At 35.4% G+C, this 14,125-nt stretch overlaps 1 protein-coding gene across 1 annotated transcript in view; it reads left to right on the top strand.

The window, feature by feature from the left end:
* Positions 1–14,094, top strand: part of LOC118193542 (teneurin-m-like) — an 826,904-nt gene extending 812,810 nt beyond the window's left edge. Inside the window, exons 34-35 of the mRNA XM_085808642.1 lie at positions 4,807–5,086; positions 7,698–14,094. Of these exons, the coding sequence (XP_085664768.1) occupies positions 4,807–5,084 (278 nt within the window). The 3' untranslated portion in view covers positions 5,085–5,086; positions 7,698–14,094. The remainder of the gene's footprint in view (positions 1–4,806; positions 5,087–7,697) is intronic.
* The last annotated feature ends 31 nt before the right edge of the window (positions 14,095–14,125 follow it).

Here is a 14,125-nt window from a genome sequence, read left to right as displayed (position 1 = left end):
TGACGCGCGTTTAAGTGGAACAATTTCTGTCCATTTTGAAAAATGATCTACTATTACTAAAAGAAAACGATTTTTATTTAACTCACTCTGGGGGAAAGGACCAAGAAGATCTATGCCTAAAATTTCATTCGGAAATGTAGCGCGAATGCTATTTAAGTACCCGGCCGGGCTGTAATTAATATCATTTATTAACTGACATTGATTGCAGGACCTGACATACGCAGTTACTATTTTGCATAATTGCGGGAAATATATCGCCTCGCGTACCCTTTTTAAAGTCTTTCTGACCCCTAAATGACCCGCTGTTTTCGCGTCGTGTAATTCCTTCAAAATGCTTAATCGAAGCGAGACTGGGATAACTCGTTTGTACTCGAGATTTTCGTTTGTTGTTTTCGTATAAAATAATAAATTATCTATTATTTCATAGTTTTCTGCTCTATTTCTTATCGCATCGATATCTGTATGTTCAAAGCTTTCGGGGTCTTTCAAATATGCATAGATACTTCCAAATTCAGGATCAGCTTTCAGTTCAGCGATAATTGTATCTCTAGAATCTAAAATTTTTCAAATCAACACAGCACATTTAAGTTCATTACCTTCATCGTCCAGTTTTATACGAGAAAGTGCGTCAGCTACATTGTTTTCCTTACCCGGTTTATATTTTATTATTAGATTATATTCTTGGAGTTTTAAAGCCCATCTTATTAACCTGGGCGTTAGGTTTTTCCCCGAGTAAAGTCTACCAACAGCCGCATGATCCGAAAAGACTGTTACTGGCGCTTTGCCGAAATAAACTCGAAATTTGTGTACAGCCATTAATACGGCTAATGTTTCTCTCTCTGTAGCTGTATAATTCCTTTGTGTGTGATTCAACGTTTTACTAAAAAATGCCAGAGGATGGCTATTTTGCATAAGAACCGCACCCACCGCATAGTCCGACGCATCTGCTGCAATTTCCAGGTTTTCGTCCCCCTCCAGGAATTTCAAAACAGGGACATTGATGAGCGCTTCTTTTAATCTTTCAAATGCGGTATTTGCTTCCGCTGTCCACGTAAATTAACTTTTCTTTCTTTTAATTACTAACAGGGGTTCAACAATATTAGCGAAATCTTTTATGAATGACCGAAAGTAAGAACATAACCCAAGGAAAGAAGAAAGTTTCTTGGCGGTGTTGGGCGGTGGGAAATTCTTGATTGCTTTTATTTTTGAATCTTGAGTTTCTATACCCTTTTGCGAAATTTTATAACCCAGATATTTAAGTTCTTTAGTTGCGAACTTACATTTTGAGGCGTTAATTGTAAGACCGGCCTCTTTTAATAATTTAAACACTTCTAGATCTTTAATATGTTGTTCCAACGTACTACTTGTTATAATTATATCATCTAGATAGATTAAAATCGATTTTCCTAGGACAGGCTTTAGAACAATGTCCATAGCTCTCTGGAATGTTGATGGGGCCCCACACAACCCAATGGGCATGCGTAAAAATGCATAAGTGCCCGATTTTGTTATAAACGCGGTTTTATGTATGTCTTCGGGTTTCATAGCTATTTGATAGTAGCCAGACGTTAAGTCCAAAGTAGTCATGTATCTAGTAGATTTAATCTTTCTAATAATTTCCTCTATAACCGGCAAAGGGTAAACTGGGAATTTAGTAATACTATTCAGTTTTCTGTAATCGATAGCAAAGCTCCAAGCCCTTTTATCCGAAGGCGGAAACTCGTTCTTTTTCCTACATAGTACGACTGGACTCGCGTACTCACTATTTATGGGCGTTATTATTTTATTCTTTAACATTTCCTGAATATGTTCTTCGATGATTAGGTCTTTTTGTTTATCATAACGATACGGTTTAGTCCTACAAGGTTTTTCGGCAGTTAACTGTATCTCATGTGTAACTATTTGACAGCTACCAGGCCTTTCTGAAAACAAGTTTGAAAAATTACTCACCACTTGCTGGATGGCTTGACTTTCATGGTCATTCAAATGGCTAAGGTCAACTTGCGGTTGTTCCACAGGTTCCACCACCCTCTGGTCCATCTCCAGCACAATAGAACTGTCCTGAAAATTCAATTTGACCCTCGCGGCCCTTTGAAACTCCATACCTAAAATAAGAGGATTTTGCAGATGTTTTACTACAAAAATTAATACTTTGAGGCTTTCCTCTTTTACCTGTATGTTTAATGATAATTTCCCGATGCAGTCACAGGTTTTTCCTTGCGCCGCTATAATTTTTGTGTTTTTGTTTTTAAATAATCGTAACCTATAAAAATTCTTTTTGAAAAATGTCTCATTCATAAAATTACCTTCTGCTCCTGTATCGATGAGAGCTTCTACTGGTATATCGCCAACCAGGACTTGTTTAATTGGTAGATGTGAGTTCTTGACGATGACCGTATTTAAGTGTCTTTTTGAGGGTTTTTTTTAAAACTTCCGGGGTCTGGACCCTCGCTTTCACAGGCCCCTCTACTCGTTTAAAGCGTTCCTTTCAACTTCTGCCTTCTGGGTACGCGGACGTTTGTTTTCGAATTTCCTTTTTGGGCCTTGACCTTCAAGGTTCGATGAGTTAGCTTGATAGCTCTTTCCCCCGTAAGAGCGGTTTGCATTTCTGGTCTGCTCATTTGAAGATTGCCTTCGGGTACTTTGAGAATACGATGCCCCTCTAGCTTTTTCCGCTATTCTGCGATTTTGAAACTTCACCGCCAATTCGAAGAGCTCCTGCAATGTGCTTGGGTTTCTAATTTCGAAGTAGTCTTGAACAGCAGGTAACAATCTTGGTAAGATTATTTCAATAATCTCCGCGTCGGGTTTCTTCCCATACAGCATATCCGTCAGTTTAATTTTTCGCAGAATAAAGTCCGTTAACTCTTCTATATCCCGTTGATAGAAACTATATAGTTCGGCTTCTAGCCTTGCCCGATCTTTCACTATGGGGAAGGCCTTTAATAACGATTTTTTGAAATTTTCAAATGTATATGTCTGACTTCCAAATTCCCCTAATAAAAATTTGCCTATATTCTTCCACCATAGCGCGGCCTGTCCTCTTAGTGCAGATGTGGCGGTGGCAACTTTTTGTCTTTCAGGCACAGGGTAGAGCTGAAAGTGATTGTCGAGGTTTTCTAGAAATATCGCCACCGAATTTTTTCCGTCGAAATTGACGTTTGGCTTGATTGACGCTCTCAAAGTCTGGACCAGGTATCCAAATCCTTCCAATTGGCTTGCCATTTCTTGGTGTTGTCCAGGGGCTTCCATCCGATTTTCGGCCATTTCAGTTCGATAAGTGTTCGGGCGCCAATGTAGAGTTGCGCGCCTCCAACTTGCACGCAACCAGGTGACTGGAAAAATGACAAAGTCTTGCTAAGGGTTTAAGTCCCTTTTTATTTAACTTAAGAAGTTACACTTGCGTGGTCTTGACGCTCACAAACTACGCCGACTCGGCGGTAAAATAAAAATAAGAACCTGAAAAGAAACTAATAACAAGACTCTAACTACGAGGCTCTTTAAAAGTAACTAACCTCACCGCGTTTTACAATACCGCTGCTAATTCAGCAAACTTTGAATATCACGTTGAACGATTAACAATTGTCCAAGGCAAGCACACAGGCTGAAACGCGGGGTTCTTCAATTTCTGGCTAACTACCTCCGCGCTCGTGAAGTAAGAAAGCACACTTCGAACACGTTTCCTTTCTATTTAACTCAGAATGCTTCCGCTGATAATTTGAATCCTTGCGCGTTCTACTAAAATTTACATACTCTGGCATTGGCAGTTCCAGGGGAAAGTAAGGCTTGACAGTAAAGATAGTTTAAACTTAAAATAAATGTTAGTTAAAATAAATATAAACCCTACATGCTAATAAACACATTAGGTACATTATTTACAGGTGGGCGCTAGGTGGGAAAGTTCGGGTCCCTGACAAGGTGGGCCGCAAGTGGGCGCAGTTTGGCGTCCTCATTCAATATTTCGTATGTAAAAATATCAAAATTTCTCATATGGTCACAGTTCAGAGCTTTCGTGAAGAATTTCCTGTTGATCTTATTCAGGTTCTCTTCTAGAGTGTCCAGTTTTAAGTCACAGTGCAGTGTAGCATTGCTCACAAAAAAGTGAGCATGGGTGATAAGCCTTAAGACTTTGTTTTGCATGATTTGAAGTCTTTTTATATCCTCCTTGGTAGCCGTGCACCAGGCCAGCGACGCATAAGTCATCAATGGCCTAATTGCCGTGATATATACTAGCCTCTTTTTCCTGAGGTCTAAGCTAGAATAATTACCCAATATAGGGATGAGACTATTTACAACAGTAAAAATTTTTCTTCTGACCTCTGTTATATGATCTCCCCATTTTAATGTTTCATTTAGCATAACTCCTAAATATTTCGCCTTACTAACTCTAGGAATCTCTTCAGAGAATAAGAAGAGCTTGCTATTAATAGTCAACTTGTATTTTTTCTCTTTATCATTAATAATTGCGACTTGCTGGCATTAATAGCAATTCTCCAAGTCGTACACCACTTTTCTACCACTGGCAGAAGCTCCTGTAACTTCTTGATTGCATGGTGTACGTTTGCGGACTTTACGGCTAATGCCGTATCGTCAGCATAGCACCAAAGAAAGTGATTCATCTCTTCCCTCTATCAAGGGAAACCTCGCGTACGTATTCCCCATGCTTGGGAACTAAGTGGTGAATATCAGGTCCCATATATATATCACGTTCATTTATCATAATAACATAAGACTGCAAAAAACTTCATGAACTTCCTGTGTCTAAATAATGAAACTCTAAATATGTTGTAACTTTTTTTTTATCAGGAGGTCCAGAGGAGGAGAAAAAGCGGTTAGTTCACCATGCGAGAAGGAAAGCCATAAATGATGCTTGGCAAAGGGAGGCGAATCTTGTAAGAGAAGGATTCAAGGGGAGTCGGCCGTGGACTCCAGAAGAGAGGAGAGAGCTGCTTGAAAAGGGAATAGTGTCCGGTTACCATGGTTCCATAGTTCATAACACAGATGAATTCCCGGAGCTTGCTGATGACCCGACAGCAATAGCATTCCACAAGTTAGAGGCAGATATGGTCTATGAAGATGTCTGAGAGTAAGTACAATCTTCGGTTGGAGATGAATCCGAAATGATTTGATGTAATTAAGATTTGTGTCAACTACAAGTTTTACGATCATATCTGTATCATAATTAGTAACACAGACTAAAAGAGTTTTCCGTAGAGTAGAGGTGCCAATATTTCTAATATGAAACGATCTGATAATTGTATTATCTATAAGTTTTAGGATTATAACTACATTATAATTAGGAATACAGACTGGAAAAGTCTTGCCTATAAGCCCTAACACAAACCTCGTGAAATTTCCTACATTTATGAAATGAAATTACTGTCGAAAGTCACCAAACTGTAAAACCCAGCTTCCAAATGAATGTTTTACCCAGAAAAGTATCATGAATGTTTTCAAAAAAAATCTTAAATTGCCTTTATTTTCGCAACCTTAACTGCCAAGTTTTTAAGTTTCCATATACTTCCAGTTACAAAAATATTTAAAACGACCAAAGATATATAATTTTTAAGTTTAAAGAATGAACTGCGTAAAAAATTAGAAAATATAATTAACGACACAAGATATATAATTTTTAAGTTTAAAGAATGAACTGCGTAAAAAATTAGAAAATATAATTAACGACACAAGATATATAATTTTTAAGTTTAAAGAATGAACTGCGTAAAAAATTAGAAAATCTAATTATTTATATGGCCTATGTTACGTACAGTTATAGTTAGTGAAAGTTCATGCTTATTCTGGAACGAAAACACAGAGAGGGTTCTATTGTCTTACGACAGCAACTGACAGAGACATTTAATATTAAATTTTGAACTCACACCTAGGAATAATACACAAACTGATGAGAGAAAATTTCATTTTCGTACGTAGTAAAAACGAAATAATGGCTTAGGAAAAGTTCTTGATGTTAATAGATTAAATAACGAGCAGTGGTGAGAGTGTTATGAAAAGCATAAATATAATTTTTTAATAAAAAAACTTTGTTCACAGAATTGTATAGAATTCAGGCTTTAGAATACGGTGGCAGGCTTGAGTATTGGCACAGAACCAACTTTTAATATTATCTGCATTAATTAAAAAGGAAAAATGTATTTAGTGTTACGAACGTTTTGTATGATTAATTACTATATACTTCGTTTTTTTAAGATTAATGTTCTATTAAGGGATAATTTAACAATATTTATATACTCCTGATTACGAACTATTATGGATGAACACAATTCCTGATTATTATCTATCATTTCATATTACTGCTGTTTTCCCATGCACTTTTGTTATTGACATTTTTCTTAGCCAATTTACACAATTTTTTTTCACTCTCATCGTTTGCGATAACAATTTTTAATCTTTCCCCAATAAACAAACTTAATGTATTCTTAGACATGGAGCTACTTAAACCGTCACCGGTTGTTCAAAAATGGATTGTATACCCATTTAGGAGGTTAAAAAAACATTTTTTTATAATTTTTATAAGAAAATAGCCAAAACGTATTTTCCGTTTCTGCTAAATGTCTCAAAATACAACTGAGTACTCTGTAGTATTTAAGAGTCTGAAATTTTTCATGACTTCCTAATGTTTGCTGACTCTTCAACAGTTGTTGCCATGTGATCGTGTTATGCCTTAATTTTTTAAGCGTCACTTTCTTCTTACTTCAACTCCTATAACTTTTGGTAGCACTGCCAAAACAGTTACGCTTGTCCAGCAAGAAGCTGAAGTAGACAAACGCCACCCCAATAAGGATAACTCAGAAACTCACCCTTCCTCCCTCTTTGGTATATAAACCAGTCTGTATGTTTGTACTAATGGCAGGCCCGGATTGACGCTTTTAGATGCCGTAAACGCTAAAATCCTTTTAGTGCCTCCATATCCATTTACAGTAAGTTCTTCTTCCTATTATTCTGGTTTAGATGCACCATACATTCTTTGGTAAAACCGGCAATGACAAACTTACGAGCTGTCCCTTTCTTTGAGTTTCAATTTTTGCCCTCTTTCCTTTTTATGCCCTAAGCACGAGCTCATTTTACTTGTAGAGTTATTAGGTTATTTTGGAAACAGGAAGAAGTGAAAAATGAGCAACACCTTCGCCGGGAATCGAACCACGGACATCTGGAATACGCGCCCAGCTTGCTGGCCACTACACTACGAAGGCGAGCTAAGAAGGCGGGAGATATACCTTATATACCCCCCTTTTAAAGGGTAACTGGGGTTTTACGGGGCCCAGTCACCAAATCCTGGGTGTGGAGAATCATCCTCCGCCACCCTTTTAGTTCGGGCGCCACTGTAGAGTCATTAGATTTTTTTGGAAGCAAGAGAATATGAAAAATGAGCAACGTCCTCGCCGGGAATCGAACCACGGACCTCTGGAATACGTTCTTAGTGTGCAGACTACCACACTACGAAAGCATGCTAAGAAGGCGGGAGAAATACCTTGTATGCTTAATGGTTATTCTTTCATGGCTGGATAATACTGGCTTCCTTCTTAGGAAAACAGATATTTTAATGTTTCTTTTCCTTGTTTGGTTAATGTTATCCACGTTCTTGTTATTTATTTAACGTGCTTTAGTTTTTAGAATTATTTGTGGCTTGCAAAAAATTTATTTAATCTTACGAGCTAACCATTGTTTTTTATTCACAGATGAGCGATAGTGTCACATACGGTAAAGACATGGAAGACGAGTGGGGTGCAGTGGAACCCCTCTGTTCCGTCCATTTAGCAGCCTCATGTTCAAGCATTGTGCAATCACGTGACTCTGTACATTGTTGTTATCTACAAAATACAGGGAGAAGTACACGAAAGAAATGGTTATTTAATATACAGTTATGCTGTGAAGAATGTCGCTCATTTATCTGATGGGTGGCATTGATAACGGAAAAGATTACCTTTGCAGCAAGTGCACCCCCTCAAGCTATGGAAGTATAATTTGCTGATGTTAATTTTAAACAAAGATATCAATCACAGTGAAGTAAAGGAAGCTCCGTTGTATAAAGTGCACATACAAAGCACAAACTACTTCAGTATCTTTCAAGTTTGTGATGTGTTGCGAAGGGTATTTCAATCTCAACGGCTAAACAAAGAAAAGATATTTCAATTTACAATTAAAATTTCCTACACAGTTAAAAAGATAAAAATGTTATTATGTAAGGGTATTTATGCATCATTTCTAGAAAATGTATAATTTTAAATGAAACAGTTTCTTTACAGATATTATGTAATTAATCAAGGGATTTCTTGCGTATAGAATTAATTTTCCAGCGTTATATAAGCTTTCTCTAAACAGATTTTGAATATGAAAAATAGAATTTTAAATAGTACCTTAATGGGTCGACTTTCTTTGCAGATGTATAAACATTACTTATCTGAATTGCTAACTATTAACATTGATAATCACTTATGCGCAAAGTGTGCTTCACTATGAATATACAGGGTATAAACACACTGTCGCCTTATTCTAATGCTGTGGATTTTACCGCAAGGGTTAAAAAGTAATTACATGTTAACTTTCTGGTTTAATATAACTTTAGCCTTTTTATTATGTAAAATTATCTTTTGTTTGCGACAGGTATTAGAATAAATTCTCGGCAATATTTTTCGTATAAGAAATGCTTTGTTTCAATAATTTAAATCGATTCCAATAATATCAATTAATTATATATTTTGAATTCTGAACTCTTCTCAAATAATAAGATTTTTTGAATGTTAATTTTTTTTTTTTTTTCCGTAAATGATTCCCCGCTTTTTCCCGTTAAAATTATTTCTGTTAAATAAATATCAGATAAAGAGTAAGCTTTTTATACAGAGGAAACTGACGGTGCAAAAATCTTTGCAAGAATCAGTTCTTTTATACGTAATTATGACTTAGTTTACTCTTCACTTACGGTCCTAACACGTGCAAGTTTGATAATATATTATCTAAAAACGAATTATTTATATAATAGTTGGTTTAAACAAACAGTTTTATAATCTTATGAAAACAATAAATAGATTGTAAATACATAATTTAATGTAAAATATAATTTATTAAATTCAGTTTGAGAAATATAATATTTGCAACTACAATTAGATATGCGACTAACTACGTCATAATAAAAACAAATATTCAAATTTAAAGTTATTCCTTTTTGAATAATGCATTACGGCTATGATTGCAATTCGCACCAAATGAAATAAATTATTTCTGATGATTGCAAATTAATTCTCAAGCGTCAGTATATTATGTACTGTTTATCGTAAATGTTGATGTGCCAATATTTAAAAGAATATATACATGTAAGCACCATTTGTTACGCCGTGAGAAGTACAGCAGTCATCTTAAACACAAATAAAGCATGCTGACTTTGATAAATCATAATGACAATTGTATAATTGCAGCATAAATTTCAGCATAAAGTTAAATGTGTTTGAAGATAAATCTGTGATCCTTCTCCTTCAGAAGGTAAAGTCTGCAAAAACATATGTTTTGGAACAAGCTGTTAGTTTGCGGCAAACTCAATTATCAATATTTAATGATGCTGACAAGAAGTTATTCTCATCTTCCCTTGCGTTAGCTCCCCAAAAAGACATAGATTGCCTAGTTGCTTGGTGATGAAGGAGTGTGTTACCCTCCTGTAGACAATTCATGTTAGTTTCGCTTGTTTCCGGCGTCCCTCTCGCCTTGTGAAGGTGAGGTTCACAATCGAAGGATTCCTCAGAACATCTGGGAGCAGCTCGGCCCTCGTACCGTTGCTGGGCCTTGCAGAGGTGTAAAAAGACATTGAATCACGTGTTTTGGATATTTGTGCCCCATGCCTCTCCATCCCACGAATGCTCACCTCCTGTAGCTGTGGTCTCCTGTTGTCCTGCAAGCGCATTTCCAAGGTGTTCGCTTTCACTGATAGATTCGAGTTTCGAGTATGGTGGCATGCATGTCGAGTACATGTTTTCTTAAGGGAAAAACGCGAATGGGTCATGAAATCAGTTATGGATCCTGATTGCACCTCGCTACTTGGATAACTGTGTGAATTCTAGGGCTAGCACTTGCCTTGGATGCTTAGTCCAACGCTGTCGTTTTATTTCACACGCATGGAATCTTACCTCCTGCTTTCACAAGTGGTTTAAAAACCTCTAAGCGGCAAAGCCGTATATATACGGCCTAGAATATTTATTGTGATATCAGTAAGAACGTATATATACGTGCATATTAAAATATGTCAACGAAACTAAGGCAATATATCAGAAGAAAACAAATCCATGTATGAAATACCAGGAGAGTTTTTGCATTAAAATAAAAAAAAAAACAATTTGTTCTCATAGTAGTTTTGGGAAATTTGTGCTTTCTTAGCGAAACCGCTGGCCGCCCAGAGGGTTAAAAGTTAGAACGCCACGGCATGAGCGCATTCGTGGGCATGGAAAAGCTCTACTGAGAAAGACAGAAATGCCAGTAGCTCGTGCTTGTATAACGTCTCTGCAGGGTGCAGCAATACTGGTTTCCTGGCTGGTTGAATGTACTGTACTTTACTGTACTTCACCGTTGCAGTTCTTACCTCTCTTGTGGGAAACATGTTTTCTATCTTCCCTGCCCGCTTCTAACCCCCCCGAATCTTCAACGGCCGTTCCTCTATATTAGCCTCATTACTTAGGCTTTAACTGACCTATCTCCACTGATGAGCTGCAAAAAAGCCATCATTGAAATAGTACATTATTCTTCACACTTACATAATAAATTTAGCAGAAGACCCGAATATGGGTGTGTCCTTTTTTTTTTTTTTTTTTTTTTTTTTTTCCTTTTTATTACGTTACTCGATTATTTATTACAATTTCATCTCAAAATTACGCAAAACAGCTTCGAAACACCATAGTTTTCTTCGGCAACATTTGCCATCTTGCCTGATTTTCAGTTTTACATCTTCACATTTCTTCACATTTAATTTAATTTGAATGTTTTAATTATGTTACGCATTTATTTCGTTTCCTCTTCCCTCACGACCTTTCATAGGCTTTCGACACTTCTAATTTTAAAAATTAAGGTTTATCTGCATCCCTAACTGAGTTCGATTATTTGTCGTCCCTACATCTTACTTAGCTTCCTAGATAATGATACAGCAGTCTAGCCCAAGTTTCCTTGGAGGTAACTTGGGCTTCTAAATACTGGGTTAATTTAGAGAACCTTTTGTTTCCATGGTTTATTTTTAAATAACTGAAACTAGAAACCTTTGCATTTTCATTAAATAATGCGAAAAATGAAAAAATACAAATATATTTTTCTGTTATTAAATTTTGTTTAATACACATTTACGTTTACTTTTATTAAAATTATTCCAAAATATTCTGTTTCTCGGTCATGTCTTTTCGAACCAATTTTCATTCATTTCTCAACGCAAACAGTAGTTAAATTCGCTGAATCTAAATTACTAATTCCCTTATTCAGTGCCAGTCTCTTTTACAAATTTGCCATTTTTCGTTTTTCTTCAAAAACACATTTAAATATCACTTCCTATTTCCCAGCATTTGAAAGTTCCAGAATCTTCGATATAACGAAATTCATAAAATTCTCCATAACTAACGGTATAATTTAAATTATTATTATTTTTTAATCTTATTTTTCCACATAACATTAAATGCAATTCAAGCAAATATATTTAAATAACGTTTTAAAAATTATAACTAATAATAATAATAATAAACTTAAATAATTTAAAAATTATAAATGGCGGTCCTTGTCAACCTCGATTTAACGTGTTCGTATGCAGGGAATTTTTCATAACACTTGTTAGAATTTCGTGTCTTAACTCTTGAATTGCTTCTCGAATATTTGCTTTAACTATTGTACGGTTCGTGGCTTGTTTGAATTCCCATTTCGTTTTAAATAGCCTCAGATGAATAAATCTTCAGCCATTGAATCTTGCGATAGTGAAAGAAAGTTGAAATTTAGAAATCCAGATATCATGCGCTTACCACATATTTCCCTTCAGAAAACCGGTGTTTCACTGAAAATGTTGAACCAACAAATAAATTATTGAAGCACTGGGCACGTTCATATTGTTACAGATATTATGCTATAACAGATAATACAATACCTGTCACATTAATGTTACCGAAAATCTTACATTGATCGTCCTAAATTTAAAAGTAAAATTGAACAATTTTCGTCACCTGCTTTCAAGGTGATGAATCTTTCCATCATTAAATCACCTGGTATCAGCTGCACTAATAAAAAGAAAAAGGAAATTCATTAGAAGGAAAGCATTATTTCCTGCTCAAATCAGAATGCTAATTATGCACCCCCCCCTTATATTTTGATAATGATACTTTGATAATGATTTGATAACGACAGTGGATTTTTCAATAATTCTGCTACTGCACCTTAAACTTGTAGGTAGGATTCCTTGGCAGTGAACCTTTGCTTTCCCTTTATGAACAAAAAGTTATTGGAGTGATTCTTCTTAATTGCTTCTAGCATAACTTATTCAAGTGACAGAAACGTAGTATCCAGCATTTCGAGAGAAACATTAGCAAAGGCTATGTTTATTACTTCTGTGGTATTTCTTCTGCTAAGAGGAATATGTCTAAGTTTCCAAGTTTTTCTTCATAATCTTTGCACCTGCGTCCACAGTTTTGTGTTTTCAAAGTATCAACATTAGCCATACGATTCACCTCGACAACTCTTTTCGGAAGCACGTCTCCAAATTCTTCATCCCGGTCATTCTCTTTCACTTAAACTGTTTTGCACCTAACATAATTGAACTTTCCTGTAACTTTTCCTTTTTCTTTTCACCCATCAAGAACTGTACACTAGCAACTCTATCTTTCCTTGAAGACTCTCCTTATTTTCATTTTACTTTTACAATGCATAGGTGTTCACCAGACATAAAACAATTCATTTCGATAGGTGGATGAAGTTAGAAGAACAGCTATAATTTGTAATAATTCGGTTAACCTAAAAATTAAAAGACGTATCAAAACAAATGACAGATGTCACGAAACATTGATTTTGGCAGAAGACTTAAAAACATAGCTTCCAGCGAGCGGCATTTACCAATAATTCCCTCTTAAATATTCACTTTTTACTACTATTATGAGTCATGAATAGTGCTCAGCAACCGTGGGGTTTGTTAATGTAAACGTGAGAAGGTTAAAAAAGGGTAAAATATCTTAAACCTAAGTATATGCACGTGCTCTTTAAAACTAGTTAAACTGACTTTCTGAAAAACGATCACGTATTTTTTTAAACACATTTATTAATCTTTGTGTTGAAATTAAAGCTAATTATACTGCAAATGTAATTCATAAAATATTTCTTACTTTTTTTTTACATTTCCTTAATTTTATTTCTTAAGTAAAATACGAAAAGAGGCAATGCTTGAAATTTTTTCGAAAGATGTATACAAAATAGATACTGTGTATCTACGAATTGTACAGGATCGTCCACTCATACCCAAATAGAAGTTGCAGCTGAATAAGAACACTGAGAAACAAAAAATTCTACAATAAATTGCAGTTTTTTAACTTTAAATAGAATATAAACGAATGAGTTTTAACTGCACTAAACGGTAAAATTCGCAATGAAGCTACTACACAAAGTACCCGTCTAATGAGTTATTGAGATTTCAAAAACTTGTGTACGTGTCATCAATCCTGAAAACTCGTCTAAAATTAACACGTATATAGTTTATATTATGGTTATATCAATCTTCAAGTTGTGGTATGTAAATATATATCACCTAACAGTACTCAAACAATTATATAATACGACCAAATTGTGGTTGGCGTGAAATGAAGCCAAAGGTGGACTGCATTGAAGCAACTTCTGTATGCTTGTGTATGGGAGGACATCAAATCTGCTCAACCACAGTATTTGGGAGCTTCTGTGAATTCCCTTACAATTCTTGATGTTTCATTTGGACGATATATTTAACATTAATTTGTGATTCAAGAGTTTTTTGAGAATAAAAAATTGTTGTGATGTTAAAAATAAATTTAGCAGGGAAAAATGAATTTCCCTGTTACGAAGAAAAGGACTTGAATTAAAAAAAAATAATAAAATTGCTTCTGTATATGAGTTCTGTCTTATTTAATATTCATGTCGT

The sequence above is a fragment of the Stegodyphus dumicola genome, chromosome 1, assembly GCF_044657685.1.
Source record: "Stegodyphus dumicola isolate Sdum_Otavi_A_Nest chromosome 1, ASM4465768v1".
Lineage (NCBI taxonomy): Eukaryota > Metazoa > Arthropoda > Arachnida > Araneae > Eresidae > Stegodyphus > Stegodyphus dumicola.
This window is presented reverse-complemented; position numbering and strand designations above follow the sequence as displayed.